The 17,678-nt window shown below is 43.1% G+C and overlaps 2 protein-coding genes across 10 annotated transcripts in view; one reads left to right on the forward strand and one right to left on the reverse strand.

Moving 5' to 3' along the window:
- Nucleotides 1-1,966: 1,966 nt before the first annotated feature.
- On the reverse strand, nucleotides 1,967-9,494 carry Harbi1 (harbinger transposase derived 1). 4 transcript variants are annotated; one of them, XM_013147460.3, is made up of 3 exons: nucleotides 9,406-9,494; nucleotides 7,665-8,395; nucleotides 1,967-2,955 (listed from the first exon to the last, which is right to left on the reverse strand). In XM_013147460.3, exons 2-3 carry the CDS (start codon nucleotides 8,332-8,334, stop codon nucleotides 2,573-2,575), a joined length of 1,053 nt encoding a protein of 350 aa, XP_013002914.1. In that variant the 5' UTR covers nucleotides 8,335-8,395; nucleotides 9,406-9,494; the 3' UTR covers nucleotides 1,967-2,572. The 4 variants fall into 4 exon arrangements, with proteins under 4 accessions (XP_013002914.1, XP_003465237.1, XP_013002915.1 ...); XM_003465189.5 differs by having other exon boundaries at nucleotides 7,665-8,483; nucleotides 9,406-9,487; XM_013147461.2 differs by having other exon boundaries at nucleotides 9,355-9,486.
- Nucleotides 9,495-9,722: 228 nt separating this feature from the next.
- Atg13 (autophagy related 13) overlaps nucleotides 9,723-17,678 on the forward strand; it is a 36,511-nt gene continuing 28,555 nt past the window's right edge. For 4 of the 6 annotated variants that reach the window (XM_003465195.5, XM_005001581.4, XM_023563028.2 and 1 more), the window contains exon 1: nucleotides 9,808-10,164. The gene's annotated coding sequence lies outside the window, so the exon portion shown is untranslated. Of the gene's footprint in view, nucleotides 9,747-9,807; nucleotides 10,165-17,678 lie in introns of those variants that run through there. The other 2 variants (XM_063227857.1, XM_063227856.1) reach the window with 2 other exon arrangements.

Below are 17,678 nucleotides of genomic sequence, written 5' to 3' on the forward strand. Positions count from 1 at the left end.
ATAAACAAAATCTCAAGCCAGAAAATGGTACAAAATAAATACTCCTTCAGTATGGAGATTTTACCTTTAAGGGAGAAAATTTAAAGGCAGTTAGCAGGGGAAAATAGAGAAATAGAAGAGAAAGAGATTAAAAGCAAAGCTGATGGATAAAGGAAAATTATGCAAACTTTGGGAACCTGGTAAAGAAGACAGGTGGGAAAAAAAAGAAGGAAAAAATAAAAGCAAGAACACAAAGGAACAACAAAACTAGAAACAATGTTCACACTCATATAAAAAGATCAAGAAAAAAACAAAACCAGAAAAAAGAAAATACAAAAAAATACCCACTTCAAGGCATGTCTCTGCTGTTCATGATAAACAAAATGAACAGACAAGAGTCCAGATCTATGTTGATTAATCCCAGCAAGCCATCCACAGCTTTACAGTGGGGTGGTGGATAACTGTGTCAAGCCTACACCTTTAGTGGCACTGAAATTCAGGGTGGTTTCTGGCTGTGAGGCTGGAACAGATTTGTGCAGCCAGTAATGTTTGGTCTGCTTCCTGCTGGCTTGAACTTGGCTCCTTGACTTCCTTTTGACTTCCACTTGGTTCCACCTCTCCCTGAGATTAGATGGAGAAGCCCACAGCTCCTCTGAATTCAGTTGGCCCCTCTGAAAGATGGCTCCCGGCCCATTGCCCTTTCCATGTAGACTACTTGGTGCCCCCTTCTCCTTAGTTGAATCCCCTTTTGGCTCTCCCGTGGGCTTTAACTTTTGCTTCAGATCCTTGCTGGATCTTAGGGACCCACTTCCCTCATGTTGTCTCTTTTTTCTCTTCCTCATGTTGTCATATTGCAGCATCTGAACTTCACATCATAGAAATGCTCTTTCTCTTCTGTTCATACCACCACCTTCCCAGAAATTCCAGAATGTACGTCAAACAGAGCAATTATATTTTCCTTTTATTCTTCTTTCTCCGTTCTCCCTTTTTTCTTTCGAGTTTTTTGAAATGAAACTTGCTATGAATTCCAGGACGATGAACTTTAACTCACAGTGTCCCAATGCTGGGATCACAGGTATAGACCATCATACTTTGCATCACCCTTTCCCCTTAATGCTTTTCCCATTAGTAGAGATTGAAGCCAGGGACTCACACATGCTAGGTATACACTCTACCACTGAATAGCATATTCAGCTCTTTATCATATTTTGAGCTATTATCTCCCTGAATTGCTCAAGCTGGCCTTAAACTTGTGACCTTCATACATCAATCTTTTTTGTATTAGTACGTTTGCAGTACATGATTACATTCATCATGGAGAGTCAGTACTTGTACATAACACATCTTTATTCTGTTTATGATGCTTTCCCCTTCCTTCCCTCCATCAGTCTTGAGTAGTTGAGACTCCAGGTGAACACAACCATGGCCAGTTTTCTTTTAATTGTACTTTATTGAAGGTCTCACTGTATATCCCAGATTGAACTGGTGCTGACCCTCCTCACTCAGCAGGGATTACAGGGATTACAGGCAGGTACCATCTTTCTTAATACTTAAGAGTATTTATTTCTGCAATTGTGTTTCTGTATAAGGAATTGGGTGTTTTTTTTTTTTTTTTTTTTTTTTTTTGGTACCAGGGATTGAACTCATGACCTTGCACTTGCCAGGCAGGTGCTAATGCCACTGAGCTAAATCCCAGGCTCTCTACAAGAAATTTTTTAAAAAATCACCAAACACCTTCTATCATCATGACCATAACAAGTATGATCTACACATCTGTTCTGTAATCCCAACACTGAGAGGTTGAGGCAGAAGAGCGCCAAGTTCAAGCCTAATCCGCACAATTTAGCAACTTAGCATGAATTTATCTCAAAAGTTTAAAAAGAGATGGGAATGTTGCTCAGTGAGAAGATCCTAGGTTCAATCCTCAGTATTGCAAAAATACAAACAAAACCCAAAAGCAACCCAAAAAGCACACAAAGCTGAAAAATTGGAGCAGTAGACATTTACTTACATAGGAAGACTGTTCATGCTTCATGTTTGTATACATAGTCAGCAAAGCAGAAAAATCAAAATGCCACCCAAGTCATTCAGTATAAACACTGCTTTCATTTGTAACTTCCAGATCATCAAAACTGAAAAAGTGTTTTGGCTAGGTGTTGTTTTCCCCTTTCCCATGACTTTTAGGCCCAACTGTACTCACTATCAGTGACCTTTCAAGGGAATGAAGGCCAAGCTGGAGTTCACTGGGTAGCAGAGAGCACCATCTGGGCTTTGGTTTAGTTAAGGCATTTGCAAAGAATCAACAAATTCTCTGATTGTTTTTTTTGGGGATAGGGCCTCACTCTGTAGTTCCGAGCGGTCTCAAATACACAGTGATCCTCCTGCCTCAGTCTTCCAAATTCTGGGATTACAGGTATGTGCCACCACCTGGCTGGAATCATGACATTCTGGCCAGCCCCAACCCTTCTAAGACACAAGATGGCAATGTTGATTCATAACAAGCTTCTGTACACTGGATCACGCTAGCTGACCAAGCTGTGAAGGCGGGAGTACATGGAAAAGCTGTCACAGTCCTCTCTGGAAAGTCTTCCCATCAGCTGAAATGAGCCAGCAACAGCTCTTGACGGCTGCGGTCAGCTTCTAGGTCCAGGGACTCCATGGGCTCATACTCCTCCTCCAGGGGCTGCTGCATGGGCCCTGCTATTGGCCAGGAAGACCAGATGTCCATGCCATGCTCCAGGGAGATGTTGTGTAGGACACAGCAGGCCATGATGATGTGGCTGGACTTCTCTGGCGAGTACTGCAGTGCCCCCTTGGACCCATCCAGACAGCGGAAGCGAGAACAGAGTGTCCGCAGAGTCTTCTGCATCACGCTGTGTGTCGCAGAGTGAGCCAGGTTATAACGATCTTCTGCAGGAGTTTTTGGGAGAGGAAGCGGGGTCATGAGCCAGGTTCGGAGAAAAAATGAACTGTCACCTGTGTGAAGGCCCCAAAGTGAGAGGTGAGTATAAGGAGACTATGAACAGGAAATGAAATTCAGCTGGACATGGAAGAGCTTCTTTGTGATTGGAGCTATTTTAGAAGCTGAAGCAGGAAGATCTTAAATTTCAAGACAACCTGGTGACTTAGTTAGACACATTTAAAAAAGTGGGGGGGGGGGCTGGGTCTCTTGGTAGGTATAGAGTGTTTGCACAAGCATGCCTGAGGCCCTGGGTTCAATCTCCTCTATTGTTAAGGAAAAAAGTGAAATTCAGAAAGATACAGCTGGGCATAGTGGCACATGTCTATAAACCCAATACTCAGGAGGCTAAGGAAGGAAAATTGTTGGGAGTTTTCAGCCAGCCTTAGCTACGTAGTGAGTGCTTTCAAGTTCAAGGCCAGCCTAAACAATACAGAAAGACTCTGTCTCAAAAAAACAAAGAAGAATGAAACAAGATGGGTAAGAACAGCTGGGGATATAGCTCAGAGGCATTGCCTCTGCTTGGCAAGCATGAGGTTGTAAGTTTGATCCCTAGTATCCAAAAATAAAAATTAGAACTAAAAAAAAAGATGTGTAACACCAGCCTCTGGAGCTAAAAGCACACCAGAAAACCATAAAGTAATAACTGGGTATAGTAGTACATGTCTAGAGTTCCAGCACTGGGAAGGCAGAGGCAGGAGGACTGCAGTGAATTCAAAGCCAGCCTGAACCACATAGTGAGACCCTGTCTCAAAAACACCAAAACTACAAAGTAGTATTGTAAATAGAAGATGAGAGTCTCTGCTGGGAAAACATTTGGTTAAAAACCAGCAGAGGAATATGATACAATGAAGGCCAAGTTTTCACTTTATCTTAACAAAAGGCCAAGAAGAGATTGAAGGCCAAGTCTAAAACAATGTAGAAAGCAAGAGTGGCACTGAAAAAAAAAATTCTGGGAGCTGGGGATTTAGCTCAGAGGCATAAGCGCCTGCCTTACAAGCAGGCAGTCGTGAGTTCAATCCCCGGTACCGATAAAAAGGAAAGAGAAAAAAAAAAAAAAATTCTAAGTAGATTAAGTTTTCCTCAAACTTGGTATCAGCTCTCAGGGGGCTGAGGCAGAAGAATCATGTGTTTAAGGCCAACCTATGCTAAATACTGAGTTCAGTCCCAGCCTGGACTACCTATTTAGACTTAATTTCAAAAAGCAACTAAAAATCCCCCAATAAAAATTCTATGAAATAGCAGGTTATAATTCAAAATCTCAAAACCACAACGTGCAGAACAAGAAGAGAATTCTACCAGGAAATCAAAAAAAAAAACTTAAAAGGAAAATTTCTAATTTTACTATTAAACTTTCAGTTCTGTAAACACTACCCAGAGATTTCAGGGGACAATAATAACTTATCTTTCTGGGGCTGAGAAGATAATATAAAAGTTCCTGCATATGTGGCTGCCATCAGAACTCAGGTGTTCTACTGGTGTGGTGTTGCATGCCAGTAGCCTACTTACTTGGGAGGCTGAGGCAGGAGGATTTCTTATACAGATGGTGGCAAACCTATGACACATATACTACATAAGGCTGTTTGTATCATTGAAAGTACTACAGAGATTTGTCTTAGACCCACAAGTTAAGAGACCAGTTTGGGCAACATAGCAAAATCCTGTCATTCATTCATTCTCTCTTTCTTTCATTAACCAATCAGTGAATCAATCAATCTCAAGTGATCTCCCTTTGAAGATACTATAATCATTAGAACCATACTTTTAAAACAGAGGATCTAGAACTAGTCCAAGAGAAAGAAACGAAATCAGAAGTCAATGAAAATAACACACACACCACATTTCCCTCAAATGACATCCTGATTCAATGACCCCAAGAGAGTGAAAACGCAGCTGGGTGTGATGTGCTAATACAACCGAACAATGTCTCTGCAGCATTTCACAGCCCTGACTTGCTGTTAGGTGGATGCAATGTCTCTCACATAGAGCCTCAAAAACTGGAGACTGTGGAGAAGCCCTGGAATAGCAAATGGCACCACTGCTGTGTCCAGAGTGCCCACAATTCCAGCAAGTGCTTTGGGCTGTTCCAAAAATACAGAATAGAACTCTTTCTTTTAGAAGCCTACATTTCCAAGTCTGTATTAATTTGAATAACTATGAAGTCTCATGAATATTTCAAATTTTATATTTAGCTTACTTTTTTCCTTTTTTTTAGTACAACTTCTTTTTCTTTTTTCTTTCTTTGGTGGTAGTACTGCAAATTGAACCCAGGGTCTATGCATGCTAGGCAAGTGCTAGGCTGCCTCTCTAGCCTTTTATTTTTGAGTTACCTTAATTTGGCAATCTAGCTTCAAATCTGTGATCCTCCTGCCTCAGCCTCTGGAGTACGGAGAATTATTATTATTTAATACTAACTGCCAGGTTAGATGTTCATTTTATAAATGAGATAAAAATAATGCCTCAGCCATCCTGTGACATGTAAAAGGAGTTACGAAGTAAATACTAATGTCAGAATCACTAAAACAATGGTGAAATGTGGTAAAAAGCATTAAACAAACATCTATGATGAATGCCTAAACACCAAGATGCTAAATGGTATTTGTTGGTTTCTCTAGGCAGCCAGCATGGTGGGGCCATCTGTAATCTCAGCACTCAAGAAGCTGAGGAAGGAGGACTCCTGTGTGTTCAGGGCCAGTCTGAACCACATGGTGAATTCAAGGCCAGCATGAACTACATATCATGACACTGTCTCAAAAAAAAACAAAACAAAAAAAAAAAAAAAAAAAAAAAACCAAGAGGCCAGGTTTATTGGGGCACACCTGTATTCCAGCACTTGGGAAGCTGAGGCAGGAGGATCACCACAAGTTTGAGGCCAGTCTGAGCTACAAAGTAAACTCAAGGCCAACCTGAGCTACTTAGTGAAACTCTGTCTCAAAAAGATAATAAATAAATCAATAAGTAAATGTGAGACCTTGCTTCAAAAACAACCTTTGTCTAGGAAATGGTATGGGCCCTACATGGGGGGAGATAATACAAAACAAGCTACTTAATCTAGACCTTTTGTCAAGTGCTCCTGCGAATTCAAGCTCCCTGGGCAAAACAGACTCTATGGGGGGGGGGGTTAGGATCAGAACTGCTGCAGATTATGGCTGCTTATGCAATCAGTCACCCACAAGATATTCTGGCGGATCTCACACTAAGCTGCTTACAAGACTGGGTCAAGAGCTGAAGAACTGAGCTGAATTTGTTTGCAGAAGCAGAAACAGGAGGAGAGAAATTTATGTTAACTACCCTGAAGGGATAGCAAAGAGTGGCTCTCAAGTGAAAACACCGAAGGATCAAGGATCTAGGCTGGCTCTGGACAAACCCAGAACTAGTCCAGGAATCTGACAGCAGCGGTCTAATCTCTCTCTTCTCTCACTAATGCATCTTTCTTCATCATCCTGCCAGTCTTCCTCTCTAGAGCTTGTCCACACAAGCTCTAGAAGTTTCCCCATCACATCAATCATTTTTAGGTCTTAGGCAAAAATGAATGTCTATATTATTTCCTTGAGGATTCTCAGTCCTGAAGATTGAAATGGGGCCAAGTAACAGAGTTTACGTGAATTCTGGGACTGACCCCAAGGTCTCATGCATGTGGGCAGGCACTAAACACTGTATTAATTAGGAGTTCTCAAACTAATTTTCCTGTTTAGAGGGCATATGTGCTGGATGGTACATACATATGTATATCTTTATATAGGCATGCATGTATGTATTTAAGTATGTGAGACAAGGTCTCACTATGCAGTTCAGGCTGGCCTTGAACTTTCTATGTAGCCCAGGATATCCTCAAACTGACAGTGATTCTCCTTCCTCAGCCTCGTGAGTGCTGGAAGCACTGATGTATGCTACCACATTGGGCACAATAACAAATTTTAAGGGTTCAGTAATTTTAGTCTGGGTTTTTAATTAGGATACTAAAATTAAGAGATTGAGGATATTGAAGAAATCAGCTTGGAACCTGAGAATTCCCACATCTCTGGATAAAATATCTAGATGGGACACTTGAAAAACACACTCTCCTTTACTTCCTGAGACCAGTATAAAAATGCAATTGTTTCGTTTTTGGTGACAGCATCTCACTATGCAGTCCAGGTTGGCGTTAAGCATGTTCTGTAGCCCCGGAAGTCATATCCTCCTGCCTCAGCCTCCAGAGGTTTTGTTGTTGTTATTGGTCTTTCTGAGACAGGGTTTCACTATGTAGTTCAGGCTGGCCTTGAACTCATTTTGTAGCTCAAACTGGTTTAAACTCAAAGTGGTCCTCCTGGGCCAGGGATTTAGCTCAGTGGCATAAGTGCCTGCCTGGCAAGCGCAAGGTCGTGAGTTGGATCTCTGGTACTGCCAAAAAAAAAAAAAAAAAACAAAACAAAGTGATCCTCCTGCCTCAGTCTCCTGAGTAGTGGAATTACAGATGTGAGCCAATACGCCCAGTGTATATTTTCTTTTCATACAGGTCCCTATTTTACCCAGGCTGGGTTTGAACTTGCAATTCTCCTGTCTCACTCGACCTCCAAGCACCCCCATCATCCTGGACTTCTACTACATAATCTGTGTATGGCTACAAATTAAAGATTTTTAAATTGTTTTTACTTTGGAAACAGGGTTTCACTATGCAGTCCAGATTGGCCTCAAACTCTGGTGATCCTCCTGAGTACAAGCTAAAGATTTACACCTGCAAACTTACCAAGAAGCCAACTATCCTTGTGCATCCCAGCTTCAAATTGACTACTTAGGGAGGACTGTTGGAGCACAGCACAGTCCTGTAGGCTGCCAGGCCAGTTTGTCTCCACAGTCATTAATGCCCCTCTGATGTCACATACCATCAAGCAGTTTAGAGAATGCAGACCTTTGCGGTTCACATATGAGAGGTCTTCAGCATTTGGTGCCTTGATTGCCACGTGGATACAGTCAACCACCCCTATCACCCCAGGCATCCCTGCCAACCCATAGAATTCGTCCTTCAGAGCCTGCACAGAGGCTTCATCAGCTGGAAAGTGAATGAACTGGGTGGCTCTTTCCATAAGTGCTTCGGTGACATTGGCAACACAACGACTCATAGAGGCCTGGCTGATTCCAATAGCATCTCCCATTCGGGTCTGGAAGGAGCCTGATGTATAAAAGCCCAGGGCTGCAAGGATCTGTGTCTCTGGGCTGATGGCCCTGGACCGCTGAGTAGGTCGAGAAAGACTGGGCCCCAAGAGCTCCACCAGGTAATAAATGAACTGTCGCGGAAACCCATACATGGACATCAAGTCTTCATCGGTCACATCATCCAGCTTAAAACGGTCCAATGTCCGGTGTCCCCGGCCATACAGCAAAAGATCACAGTCAAGCACTGTTATGGGAATGGCCATAGCAAACGTGAATGCTGCCTCTCCTATCTGCTACTTTTTCTGAACTCTTCTCAACGAAGACCTTGGTGAGAGAAGATATTTAAGGATGTGTCAGTAGAATTCATCAGCTAAGCATAAGTTAAACAGCTCTGACATTTATAATCTTCCCTCTGTAAAAGTTGAAAGAAAAAAATAATTAGAGAGCTGGTGAATTTAAATTTAGCTCAGTGGCATAAGTGCTTGCCTGACAAGCACAAGGTCGTGCGTTCGATCCCCGGTATCAAAAAAAAAAAAATCGTAATAATTAGAAACGCAGGAAGGACATGAAAGTGACTCTACGGCTACAGCAGCATCTTTTCAGCAAATCCATTTTGTTTAGGCAAAAGGTGCTGTACCTGTAACTTACATTTTTCTCAGCAGTTATAACTATAGGCCATCAGTGATAGTGAAATTAGGACCATACAATTTTAAAGAATTAAATTTTGACTCCACTAAATTTGGTCTGGTTTAACGAATAGTGCGGGTTTAAACTCTGTGGCTCATTTAATGCCTGGCTTTTCAAATGAGAATGGCAAACGATTAATGCAGGGGATGATACAATTATTCACAAGGGAAAATGTTTTTGCTTCTAATTAGGCCACAAAGCAGCTGACACAACCTAAGTTCCTTGGGCAAGGATTCGTCACAGGTTTGTTACCCAGAACCCGAAGGCTCTACCTGTTAAGTGCGGGACAGGTGTGGAGGTGCACAAGTTAGCCTAAAGAGAAAGCGGGTAGCCCACCAACCAACGTGGAGGGCTTGTGTATTATTAATAACAGGCTTTCTCCGTACCCCAAGAAATTTTTTAAAACTCTGATAGGGTCTCGCTACGCAGCCCTTACTGGCCTCGAACTCGTAGCAATCTTCCTACCTCAACCTCCCAAACGCTGGGATTACAGGCGTGAGCCACCACGCTCGGCTAAAAAAAAAAAACTCAACGTTGCGGGCTAGAAAGGAAGACCGGTCAGTTTAAAAGAAAAGAGCGAAGGAAGAGCTGGATACCGAAGTGTGACGGCGCCGGCCGCTCCACATCAGCTAAAACTGTACACCCACCTCTCCGCCGCTGCCAGGTTACCGTCCCGCACCCCACCCACCCAGCCAGCCCAGCCGGCCAGCCCTTCTCCGGAACTCGTGGCCGCGCGCAGGCCGCCAGAGCGCGCAAGCGCGGCCCCGCCCCGTCGCGTCAGCCCCGCCCACCGCCGCGTCCTCACCGCCGCTGCCCCTGCAGTCTACGTTTCACGGCCGCACATTCCATAGAAAGTCCTAAGTACTCTCTTTCTCCAAGACCTTTTGGTCACCTCCTTTACTCTTCCCTGACGGGCTTGAAAAAATTACGTAAGAAGATTTATATGGGAGGAGATAAACTTTTGTGGATAATTCGCGGAGCTAAAGAAGTAAGTAGGACTTACATGGTGTAGCAAAAGTGTAGCTAAAGTTAGGCAGCTAGATTTTCCCTATAACTTCCAACATCACCACTGTCTGCACCGGAGCGAATGAAAACAAACACTAACGATGGCGGCGCCGGGGAGGGACTGGCTGCTGGATTAAGGCAGGAGTGATCGCTTGATAAAAAAGGAGCCCTGAAGAAAACAAGCCGACGTGAGTGCGAGTGCGACAACTTGCTCAGTCCTAGGAGTAAAACGCCTGGAGTCTGCGAGCCAGGAGCCCCCTGAGGCCAGAGGTGTCTGTCTGACCCGCTGTCCCTGCAGTCCTGGGGCGCAGAACCTCGCCCAGGAGGAACGGCTGGCCGACCCCGGGTCCCGGCCTCCGTAATGAGAGCTCCTCGCCTCTCTCTGTGCCGCAGCTTCGCAGGTACTAACTTTTTGAGGGGGATACCCCCAGAGCTTTCAGCGCCTCCGGGTGGGAGGCTATGTCTCTTCAGCCCACTGGGCATCTCCTTGTGAAAGTCAAAGCCAACTAGTTAGGGTTCGGTCCTTTGAGTCCCCATTTTCTTTGAGAAATCTGGTTGGCGCAAGTCGCATTGACTTGATTGTCACCAGTCTACACAGATCCCTAGAGCCTTCCTGTTGACACTCTCAGCTCTTCGAGTCCAATCTTGAGTGTCATTCAAGGTAATTTATGGGGCCCCCGTTCCGGGGTTGGGTACCAATTATGAGATAAGACTTTCATTTAGTGAAGATTTGTTGAGTGCCAAATATGTGCGCCGCGTGGAGGTGAGGGTGACTGTTGGCTAGTGAAAAAGGGACCTAAAGTTCACCACTGTAACGACCTGTGGAAACCTTGGGTAAGTGCCTAAGCAACTTTTTGGGTTAACATATCTCAGTTTTCACTTTCCCAGGCAGTTACCCTCTAGTCTGGTCAATTTAGCCGGCATTTTGTTTTACTGTTTCTGCCTCTTGTAGTCACCTCACAACCCAAGAAAACAGACACATTATTAAGTGCCAATTTTCTCATCCGACTTAGTTTAAAGCTCTTCTAAGCTTTGACACCTTCACTGGGAGATGTGTGATAGTGAAAAACAACAGACCCTTCACCCCTTTTTCTTTAGTACTTGGAATTGACTCCTGTTTTTTTTTTTTTTTCCCCATCAGCACCAGGGATCGAACTCACAACCGCCTGCTTGCAAGGCAGGTGCTTATGCCGCTGAGCTAAATCCCCAGCCCCTGACTCCTGGTTCTTTGCAAGGAGCTACATCTTCCTACATTTTTAGTTTTTTATATCTTTATATCATCTTATTTATTTATACTGAAACAGGGTTTATGTAGTGAAGGCTGGCTTTGAACTCATGGAGATCCTTTTACCTCAGACTGCCTAGAACTGGGATTACAGTTATGTGCCACAAACCTGACAGACTTCTTATTTTCTGAGACAAGGTCTCACTAAGTCACTGAGTTGCCCAGGCTGGGCCCAAATTTGTATTTCTCTTGCCTCAGTCTCCTGAGCGCTGGGAGTGTGGATGTGTGCCTGCATGCTTGGCTCACCATGTCTAGTTTAGACTCTTTTTTTTTTTTTTTTTTTTTGTCTTTTTGAGACAGGGTTTTGCTGTGCAGTTCAAGCTGGCCTTGAGCTCACTTTGTAGCCCATGCTGGTCTGGAACTCGCAAAGATCCTCCTGCCTCAGCCTCCCAAGTGCTGGGATTACAGGCATGAGCCACCATGCCTGGCTAGACTCTTTTTTTTTTTTGTCTTTTTTGTTTTTATCGGTACCAGGGATCGAACTCATGACTGCACACTTGCAAGGCAGGTGCTTATGCCGCTGAGCTAAATCTCCAGCCCCCTGGCTAGACTCTTTAACTTCCAGGTTTTTATATATTTTGTGATTAATAGGTCTTGTAACGTGTGTATGTTGTGTTTCTGGGTAAACTGCAAGGTTTTTTTGAAAACAAACAAAAAAAAAAGCTTGGGGATTATTTTAAAGGTGCGAAATAGGAGAAATACAAAGAACAGAAAGACCTTTAACGCAGGCATAGGAGAGATTCACGCACTGTGAGTGCAGAGCTCTCTTGCTGGACAAAGGATTGGGGGTTGCTTATAAAGATAACCATTTTGGGGAGGGGGGTCTGGTTAATTGACAGTGATGGATTATTGCTATGTGTTAGTGTGCTCAGGTTGGAGGTTGGGGAATGCTTGGCACACACAGGAGGGAGGAACAGGGAGTCTGGCTTGGATCAGTAAGAAATCTGATAGGGTATTCTTTGTCATGTTGTACCTCTGCCATGATAACTACGCAGGATCATGTGATTAAAAACCTACCAAAATCTTGGGGCCGGGGATTTAGCTCAGCGGCATAAGTGCGCCTGCCTGGCAAGTGCGAGGTCGTGAGTTTAATCCCCAGTACTGCAAAAAAAAAAAAAAAAAAAAAAAAAACCACTCAGAAAAAACTAAATAATTAAATAGTTTTACTGAAAATATTTGCCCTTCCACTTTTTTGTTTTGTTTGCACTTTTGGTCTTTTTTGAGGCAGGGTTTCATCATATAGTTCAAGCTGGTCTTTAATTCACTTTATGTCTCAGCCTGGCCTCAACTCAGTGATAATCCTCCTGCTCAGCTTCCTGAGTGTTGGGATTACTGGTGTGGGCCACTGTGCCTGGGTTGGTTTTGGTTTTTTGAGATAGGGTCTCTGCTGTGTAGTTCAGGCTGTGCTTAAACTTGCTGTATAGCCCAGACTGGCCTCTGAACTCACAGCAATCCTCTTGCCTCAGCCTCCTGTGCCCTTCCTCTTTGATTGTGTCACCTCTGTCCATGTTGTGGGTTATTTTTTTTTTGTATTTAGGATTGAACTAATGTCCTCATTCTGTACAGTTTTATCAGCAACTTTCATCTGAATTCCTTCAGTAGATTCCTAGTGGGTGTTTTGTTTCTATTACCTTTGCATCATTTCCTCCTCTCTGTTGAGGTTAACCTTCTTAAATCTTTTTTTTTTTTTTTCCCCGTACTGGGGATCAAACTCATGACCTGGTACTTGGCAGGCAGGTGCTTGTGCCACTGAGCTAAATCCCTGGCCCCCCTTCTTAAATCCTTATCTCAAACAATTGGCATAGACTCTCTAGTAATCTGTTAGAATTTTGTTTATTTAGAAACTGGGTCTCATTATATAGTTCAAGCTGGCCTTGAACTCACTGTGTAGCCCTGGCAATCCTGGGATTATAGGGTGGGCCAACACACTGGGAATTTGGGTATGGTGAGCCTAAAGGGAAACAGGACAGACTTACAGAGTAAAGACAGGCTTAACCTTCTTTAACTGATCACCCCTTTCAGCGATTGTTTCCTTATCTCGATGCTATCCTTATCTTATGATCTACCTCAGTATTTTCTAGTCTTTTAGTCCCTAGTGTTGATTTTCTCTTCTGCTGGGCTAAAACCCGGTTAAAGTCAACTATTGCAAAATTTTGTCATTAAATTCTAGAATGTCTTTTTTAAAAATAGTTTCTGGTTCTTGATGTTGGCAGTTATATATTGAATTGAATGTTGTAAACATAGTTAAAGTTTGTGTCTAATAACAATCACATTTTTAATGGGCCTCTAGTCATTTGAGTTTGTCTCCTCCATGAATACTTGCTTTGAGTATGTGCCATGCATTGTATGTGAAATTGTACAGATAATTTGTGGGCTAAGATGACCTCATCCCACATTGTTGAAGCCCGCATTGTTGTAGCTGGGTCTCATTTTTCTTGCTGTCCAGCCTGGTATTCAACTTGTGGGCTCAAGTGATCCTTTCTGCAGTGCCTCCCAAGCAGATGGGACTCGAGATCCATGGCATTGTGCCCAGCCTTCCCTATATTTCTAACCAACCCACTGCAAATCAGGCTACCCACAAAACCCTCGTTGGGTTTGGTGGTTTGCTAGGTTAGTTCACAGACTCAGAGAAGCCTTTATATTTACCAGTTTATTACAGAGAACATCATAAAGGATGCAGGTAACCAAGCAGATAAAGAGATATTTAGGGCAAGCTATCTACCTTCTCTGTCTCAGTAGTCCCTGGGTGGGGAAGGGTGGGGGTAAAAATCCTAATCCTGTAATCCTTGCTACTTCGGTGACCTGCCCTATCCCAGGTGTATGATTTGCCACCTAAATTCCCTCTAGAACTTGCTGGAAGGGCTCTGTATGAATAACAAAAGCCACTGCCTTTGCTCTAGGAATTCCAGAGTTCTGAGAGTTGGTGGGGCTACAAATATGGAGGTCCTATTTTAGTAGACCTCTTCAAGTTGAGCTTTGGGGAACACAGAAGATCTGTCTCTTAACCTCTGAGGCAGGGTAGCCCCACAAGACTGTTATTGGAGGTCCATTTTAAGGATCCTCTCATTGAAAAGCAAACAACTCCTGGGAGTGAGGACACCCAAAGGCATAGAAAAAAGACTTCCTTGAAATGAAGAGTGGAGAACCAGTTAGTATCTCACAGGGTCCATGCAGGGTGAGTGTATGGGTTCTGCCCACAGCGGGTGAGGAGGCATCACCGTCTCATTGAGACTGAGATCTCACCCTAGGTGATGTCCTCCAGGGTTTTGACTACAACTAGGACATTGCACAGGGCCTGTTGTGGCACTGGTGATGAAGCAGCCAAAAATTTATCAATAATGGGTGTTAGCCTAGGCATAACCTCATGTCGGAGAAGGTACTGCCTTTTTTGAGGGTATAAGTTAGCATTATTGAGCTAAGTGGTCATCCACCCCAGAGTACAATTGTACCATGTTTGGGAATCATTTCCTGGCAAAGGACTTAGGCTTGATGGGGCCCAGATGGCCAGGTCCCTGGGTCCCTGGCCATTACAAGTGTTGCCAAAGGATTGAGTGACAAGGTTGCCTTGGACAGAAGGAATACATCTTCTAGTTACTGGTATGGGACATGTTGGTAGTACTAAGAAAGCAGTTTGGAAAAGGAAATCTTGACTGGTGAACTCCTTTGGGGTGCACAACAGCTGAGGAATGAGATTGTAATTTGCCCCATAGGAGGCTGGGATAGAGTAAGAGACTCTTGTATCCAAAAAAAAGGAACTTACTACTAGTGATACCTAGCGTTACCTGGAGTTACTGGAGACTCTTCCAAGGCCATAGGACAGCCTTGGGCCCTGTTGGCAACCAAATTTGGCCATTCTTCTCTGGAAGCCGTGGGAGTAGAAGACCTTGACCCCTCCTGGGAATCAGGGCAGCGCCTTTTCCAGTGCCAAAGGCCCTCACCTGATTTTTTTTTTTTTTCTTTTTTGAGACAGGGTCTCACTATGTAGCCCTCTAACTCATGGCAGTCCTCCTGCCTCAGCCTCCCTTGCCTGTATTCTGACATGATTGGCAAGGACTAGTGGCTTTTGAGGGCACTCATCAGCCAATGTCTCAACTGCTTGTACTTAAAGTAACCAGATTTCCTTTCGCCGTATCATGGGCTCTGCTTGGTCCTGTGCACTTTGTTAGGGACCTGACCCGTGTGGGCCAGCATGATTTCAGTCCATGATTCTTCCTTACTCAGTTCCAACCCAGTTATTAAAAGTCCATTAAAGTCAAATTGACTGATCAACTCCTCCCTGTTTGGGAACCTGTTGGAGCTTCCTCCTAATGTCTGGCTAATAAAATGTTCACCCAGGTTTACAGTAGTTTTCCATGCTCCATTTTATAGATCTTCATAATTCTGGGGACTGAACCCAGAGCCTTCAACCACAGCTACCCAGCAGCCCCGTTCCCCTTTTTATAATGTTTGAGACAAGATCTCACAAAGTCACTAAATTGCTCAGGCCAGCCTCCTCCTTACAATCCTGCCTCTGCTTCCCAGAGTGCTGGGATTGCAGGTGTGTGTCCCCATGCCTGGCTGTACACAGATCTTTATAAACCTTTTTCTTTTGTGCCTACTCAACGAAACCAAACCCAAAACCTCCTGAGAGATACAGTACAACAAATAGACGAGAGCCATATATAATGAAGTGGAAAAAGAAAGACACAAAAGTTCATCCAGTGTGACTGCATCTGCATGTTACTCTGGAATAGGAAGAGGGGAGCTGCAGTGAGGGGGAGGAGATGGGTTTCACACGAGGCCGGGAGTGGTGAGGACAGAACGCCAAAGGTGGGTTGCGGGGAGGAAGGCACAGAGGGATAGAATGTCCACATTCTGACTATGGCAATGATTTTTTAATGGTTTTTCTGACAGGGTCTCACTATGCAGTTCAGACTGGCCTTGAACTCAGTATGTAGCCCAGGCTGACCTTGAACTCATGATGATCTACCTTCCTCAGGCTTGAGTGCTGAGATTACAGGTGTGTGCCACCAAGCCTAGCAGAGACCCTTATGGTAATGATTACAAGAGCTATCTGTTTACCAAAACTTATAACATTATACATTTATAATGAGTAATGGGTATAACAGATCACATGTCAGTAAAAATTTTTAAAAATGATTGCTTCATTGGTTAAGAAGAGAACAAACTCTCAGAAGCGAGGTCAATTGAGAGGTGATAATAATCTAACAATAAACCAGGTATGGTGGCACATTCTTGTAATCCTGGCACTCAGGAGGCAGAGGCAGGAGGATTGCCATGAGTCTGAAGCCAGCCCAGGCCACATGGTGAGTTCAAGGCCAGTTTGAACTGCACAGTGAAAGCCCCATCTTAAAGTTAATTAATTTTTTTTTGGTCTTTTTCCTTTTTATCGGTACCAGGGATTGAACTCACGACTGCCTGCTTGCAAAGCAGGCACTTATGCTGCTTAGCTAAATCCCCAGCCCCTAATTAATTATTGTTTAAACCATCAAAATAAAAAGGATAAAAATAGAGATTTACTACAATTTTAGGTAAATTATATTCATCTTAGTTTTTATAAAAAGTAAAAGCAATTTTTTTTAATTTAAGGAGAAAAGAAAAAAAAAGTGAAAGGGTACAAGTTATACAGATTTACAGAAGAAAAAAATGAACAGTAGGAAATCACTAGTTAATGGATTACATATTGCCATCTTAAAAATAATTGTTCAAGTCACAAAATTAAAGCTTGTAGAGTGGACATTCCAACAATGATACTGCAAACAGTTCTGTTCAATGATCCAATAAAACTCTGTGATATCATTTTCTATCTTATACACTTAAATATATGTGCAGTTATATAGTTTAGAGCACTTTCTTTTCCTCTCTTTTGTACAATGACTATTACACATTTTGGGTTTCATTGCTCCCACGGTTCTTATTGCTTTTTTGGAAGAGAGTAAAACCAAATGAGACATAACAGGACAGAATCGGTCAAGTCAAAAGGGTGGACATAATAGATAATATAAAAACATAATACAAGGTGATCATCAATGGTTATCATAATGCCTCCCGCTATCTCTAATAGAATTGCCTATATCATTAGTTATAATACAATTGAACAAAATAGTAAAGAACAAAACCGACAAAACCAACACATTGGAGACATTTTAGGTCTTCAAAAGTAGATAAAAGTCAACGAGAATGGGCGTTATAATGAATCTCATTATCTTCTCAGCTGATGCCTAAAAAGCAATTTTTTTTTTTTCTGGCAGCACTGGGCATCAATCTCAGAGTCTCACACACAGTAGGCAAATGCTCTGTCACTCAGGTGAAAACCAAAAAGCAATTTATATATGGAAAGAATTTAATATTAATAGGCCACAGTTATCCAATTAATTCACATTTCACTACTTTATTCTAAGAATGTACATTAATCCCAAATTCAGTTGCTTCGAGTAACAATAGGTCCTAGCGGTACTGCTTGCAAATTTGCCTTACACCTATTTCTAGTCAATGTGAGCAATCACTCCAAACTTTGCAGGTAGACCCCAAGTTTAAGGCCAGTCTCAACTACACAGCAAGACCCTGTCACACATAAAATGAAAGCGTAGGTCAGTAACATACATGTAGATACAATATCCAAAGTTACAT

The sequence above is a fragment of the Cavia porcellus genome, unplaced genomic scaffold, assembly GCF_034190915.1.
Source record: "Cavia porcellus strain 051 isolate PalLab524CR breed Dunkin Hartley unplaced genomic scaffold, mCavPor4.1 scaffold_17, whole genome shotgun sequence".
Taxonomy (NCBI): domain Eukaryota; kingdom Metazoa; phylum Chordata; class Mammalia; order Rodentia; family Caviidae; genus Cavia; species Cavia porcellus.

Coding starts and splice junctions, on each gene's coding strand:
- Harbi1 (XM_013147460.3), bottom strand. CDS start 8,334: ATGGCCATTCCCATAACAGTGCTTGACTGTGATCTTTTGCTGTATGGC. Junction 2,956..7,664: donor CAAGGATAGTTGGCTTCTTG/GTAAGTTTGCAG, acceptor GCCTTCACACAG/GTGACAGTTCATTTTTTCTC.